The sequence below is a fragment of the Cornus florida genome, unplaced genomic scaffold (genome assembly GCF_030987335.1).
Source record: "Cornus florida cultivar Cherokee Brave unplaced genomic scaffold, ASM3098733v1 CherokeeBrave_3.0.0_Hap2_Chr01, whole genome shotgun sequence".
NCBI lineage: Eukaryota > Viridiplantae > Streptophyta > Magnoliopsida > Cornales > Cornaceae > Cornus > Cornus florida.
This window is the reverse complement of record NW_026775571.1, coordinates 84315800-84320050: the sequence shown is the minus strand read 5'-3', so window position 1 is coordinate 84320050 and position 4251 is coordinate 84315800. Positions and strand designations below refer to the sequence as shown.

The 4251-nt window shown below is 35.2% G+C and overlaps 1 protein-coding gene across 1 annotated transcript; it reads right to left on the bottom strand.

Moving 5' to 3' along the window:
* On the bottom strand, positions 1-3072 carry LOC132276511 (receptor-like protein EIX2). Its single transcript, XM_059777968.1, has one exon. The coding sequence runs from the start codon at positions 3070-3072 to the stop codon at positions 1-3; it is 3072 nt and encodes a 1023-aa protein (XP_059633951.1).
* Between the last annotated feature and the right edge of the window lie 1179 nt (positions 3073-4251).

The window sequence follows — 4251 nt, the reverse complement described above, 5'->3', positions numbered from 1 at the left end:
TCACTGATCCCATCTTCTTTGCAAACGAGCCACACTCAATTCAATCATAAGAGCTATCCTTTCGATCATGTTCTCCAAGAATTGAATATAAGCATGCCTCCACGACTTCTTTATCAATAAGGTACCAAAAAAAACCCAAAATCCCACCACAAATCCAAGTCCCATGCTTCCATAGAACCATACCATTTCAACTTCATTTTCGTCATCATCATCATTGCCGGCGGGAAGAGCATTAGATGCATCATCACCTTGGCACTTGGTTCGAAGAGGGAGTCCACAAAGTAAAGGGTTACCTTCATAAATGGATGGATCGTCGAGTGTTTGCAGCTGATATCCAGAAGGTATTTTTCCTACCAAATTGTTGTGAGAGAAGTTCAAATGAGCCAAAGATGTTAATGACGACAAACTTTGGGGAATCGGTCCCGAGAAATTGTTGCTTGAAACATCTAAAGTTTCCAACCATCGCAAATTTCCAATGTTATCTGGAATGTGTCCAAAAAGACGATTCATTGAAAAATTTAAGGTATTTAGTGCAATGAGGCTTGTGATCTCTTCAGGAATTTCACCAACTAGCTTATTCGCTGAAAGATCAATACTATTTACGAATTGAATAGTCCAACTGTATTTGAGTTCACGTCCTTTGGCCACCACAATTATTTGCTCCTCATTGGTGAAGTTTGCCGGACTGTTGCTACCATAAACTAGAGCTGTTAAATTTTTCAAGCAACTGGGAATGACCCCCGAAAGATTGTTGTGTGCAAGATCTAGGACGTGAAGTTCTTTTAGATTGCACCATTGGTGAGGAATGTTCCCAATGAATGAATTAGATCGCAGCCGTAGAATTTTTAATGCAATGCCATTTCCTCCTATCCATGATGGTAATTTTCCTGACAAATTATTTCCTCCAAGATCAACGGTCGTCATCATTGTGCAGTTCCACAAGGATGGAGGAATTTCCCCATCTAGATTGTTGCTACTCAACAATAATATAACAAGAGAACTTAGGGAACCAATTGAGTTCGGAATTTTACCTGAAAGACTATTGTTGGACACATCTAAGGAAATTAACTTTTGCAATTTGTTCCAACACTGAGGGAGCTCTCCAAATAGTTGATTGGTCCGTAGGTAAAGATATTGCAAATTTCCTAATGTACATATTGATGATGGAATTGTACCATTGAGATGATTCTCATGTATAGACAAAAAACCTAGTTGCGGCATCAAGTCACCAATATTTGATGGAATTGGCCCTGAAAATAAGTTGTTGTGAAGAAAACAGTACTCCAATTCATTGGTGGACCATAATGGGAGATAACCATGAAAACTGTTATTGCTCAAGTCAATCCACCACAATTTTGGAGATTCTAAATGGTATGGGAGCTTCCCTTTGATCTGGTTGTTAGACAGATCCAAATAGGTGAGTCCATAAGATATCTTCGAAAACCATTCCTCGGGTATGGTGTCTGCAATTCCAACATTTCCAAGGGACACATAAGTGAGTTCACTTTGAACTTGAAGCCACATTGAAAACCTTGGGCCCACTAGGCAATAATTATCTAGTTTGAGATACTTGAGCTTGAAAGGGGGTAGCCATGCGTATGTCACATTGAAAACCAACGGCCTGACTCTCCCTGTTCTAAAAATTGTTAAATGTCTTAAACTCTTGAGATTCATCAAATGGGTTTCTGTTATAACACCTTCCCATGAATTTTCATCGAGATTTAGGTGTATGAGTTTTGAGAGTTGTCCAAAACTCTCCGGAATGGTTCCATTCATCCTGTTGAATGAGAGGTCCAATTCTTGCAAAGACGACAAATTTCCAATCGATTTCGGCATTGAACCCGAGAAAGAGTTATTGAAGAGGCGGAGATGTTGAAGGTTGTGAAGTACTCCTATTGAATTGGGTACTTCACCTTCGAAAGAGTTGTACTCCAAATTTAGTGACACAAGACTATTGGTTGGACAGCCCAAGAATCCACCAAAAAACTCAACCACCTCACCGCTGAAATTGTTTCGAGAAAGGTCTAGAATTTTAAGCTTGCAAAGATTTCCCAAAAATATCGGTGGCAGTTGACCTTGAAATTCATTAGAAGACAAATCAAGGGATTCCAAAGACTTCAACTTCACGAATTGACTCGGAATGGATCCACCGAATCGATTACCTTGGAGATAAATTTCAGTGAGGCTTGTGAGATTGAACAACCAATTTGGTATTAAGGAGTTAAACCCAAGATCAGATCTAAACCGAAGACCAGAGATATCAAGGACCGAAAGCAGAGTAGAGTTAACGAACGAGAATGAGAGTGGAAGGTTCGGTAGACGACAATAAGGCAAGTGTAACTCCACAAGGTTAGGAAGCATATTAATTGATCGCACCCAATTAGTGTCATTGATAGCCACGCTTTCAATGTTGAGGTATTTCAAAGACGTGAGACGGGAGAGCCATTCCAAATTGGCTGTTTGAAGCTCAACTATGTTCGTTGTGGGGTCAGTTAAGACGAACGATATTGAATCAGTACCGAGATGAAGTGAATTCAGGTTGGATAGATTTCCGAGATGAGGTGGAATCTCTCCGCCAAAGAATGAAGAAGAGAGATCGAGATATCTCAAGTTTTCAAGCATACCCAAGAATTTAGGAATTTGAATTCCTTCAAAATTATTTGAGCTCAGGTCCAAAGAATTCAAATATTTCAAGTGAAGCAATGAAGAACTTACCTTACCTCCCAAACACGACCTTCGGTAATCTGATACATAGGCGTTTTGTTCATCATAGTTCATTGAATCATAAGCCTTGAAGGATGGATTTGGAAATGGGTGTCTGAGGTGGAGCTTGACTACATGTCCCGTTATGTTGTTGCATCGGACGCCACTCCATCGGCAGCAATCGTCACCCTTCCAAGAAGAAAGTCTTCCGGAAGAATCATTGAGACCATATTTGAAGGTGAGAAGTGCATTCCTCTCCCTCTCAATGCAAGAATTGGCAGAGGTGAGTTTTATCATACGATTATCACTCCCCCACAACCACACTACCATTAAAACAACAATACTAAGAAAAGTAGTAGGGTTAGCCATGGTGTTCATGAAGAAGATAAGCAATGATAAAGAGAACAGAGAGATTGTCTTTTATAAGTTTATTCACGAAATCATTGGAGAGAAGCTACAAGCAGATTGTAAGGTAATGGAGATGGGCCACATAATTAATAATACTACTACTTGCATGCCCACCAAAGACTTCCATATTGAGTCCGCCAACTCTTTTTACTCTCTAATAAATTAGTTATTAATTAGGAAACACTTTTTTGGTTCTGTTTTTCAAATCATGTGCATCTTTAGTCAATAGGCAACCTCCATTTTGGACTTAACGATTATCTTATATTTGAATTTTGTAGAATAAATTTTGGGAGAGACGACTTTGAAATTCTCTCAAGTGACCTACGGGTTTCGTAAATTATCGGAAAGGAATACGGAGTACTTAACAATTGTATCAATTCCTTCCCGATCCTATGGTCCACGTAATACGCGCGTTTAAGAAATGTAAATATAAATCATATATTAACAATAATACTCAAAACTATTTCTAACTTTTTAGATAAAAAAACTAAAAAGGTTATGAAAAAAGGTTATTAAAAATAATGAAAATACCATAATATTATATATATATATATTTAACAATTTTATCAATTCCTTCCCGATCCTATGGTCCACGTAATACGCGCGTTTAAGAAATGTAAATATAAATCATATATTAACAATAATACTCAAAACTATTTCTAACTTTTTAGATAAAAAAACTAAAAAGGTTATGAAAAAAGGTTATTAAAAATAATGAAAATACCATAATATTATATATATATATATATATACGCGCGTTTAAGAAATGTAAATATAAATCATATATTAACAATAATACTCAAAACTATTTCTAACTTTTTAGATAAAAAAACTAAAAAGGTTATGAAAAAAGGTTATTAAAAATAATGAAAATACCATAATATTATATATATATATATATATATATATATATATATATATAATATTATGGTATTTTCATTATTTTTAATAACCTTTTTTCATAACCTTTTTAGTTTTTTTTATCTAAAAAGTTATATATATATATATATATATATATATATATATATATTTTCATTATTTTTAATAACCTTTTTTCATAACCTTTTTAGTTTTTTTATCTAAAAAGTTATATATATATATATATATATATATATATATATATATGTATATATATATATA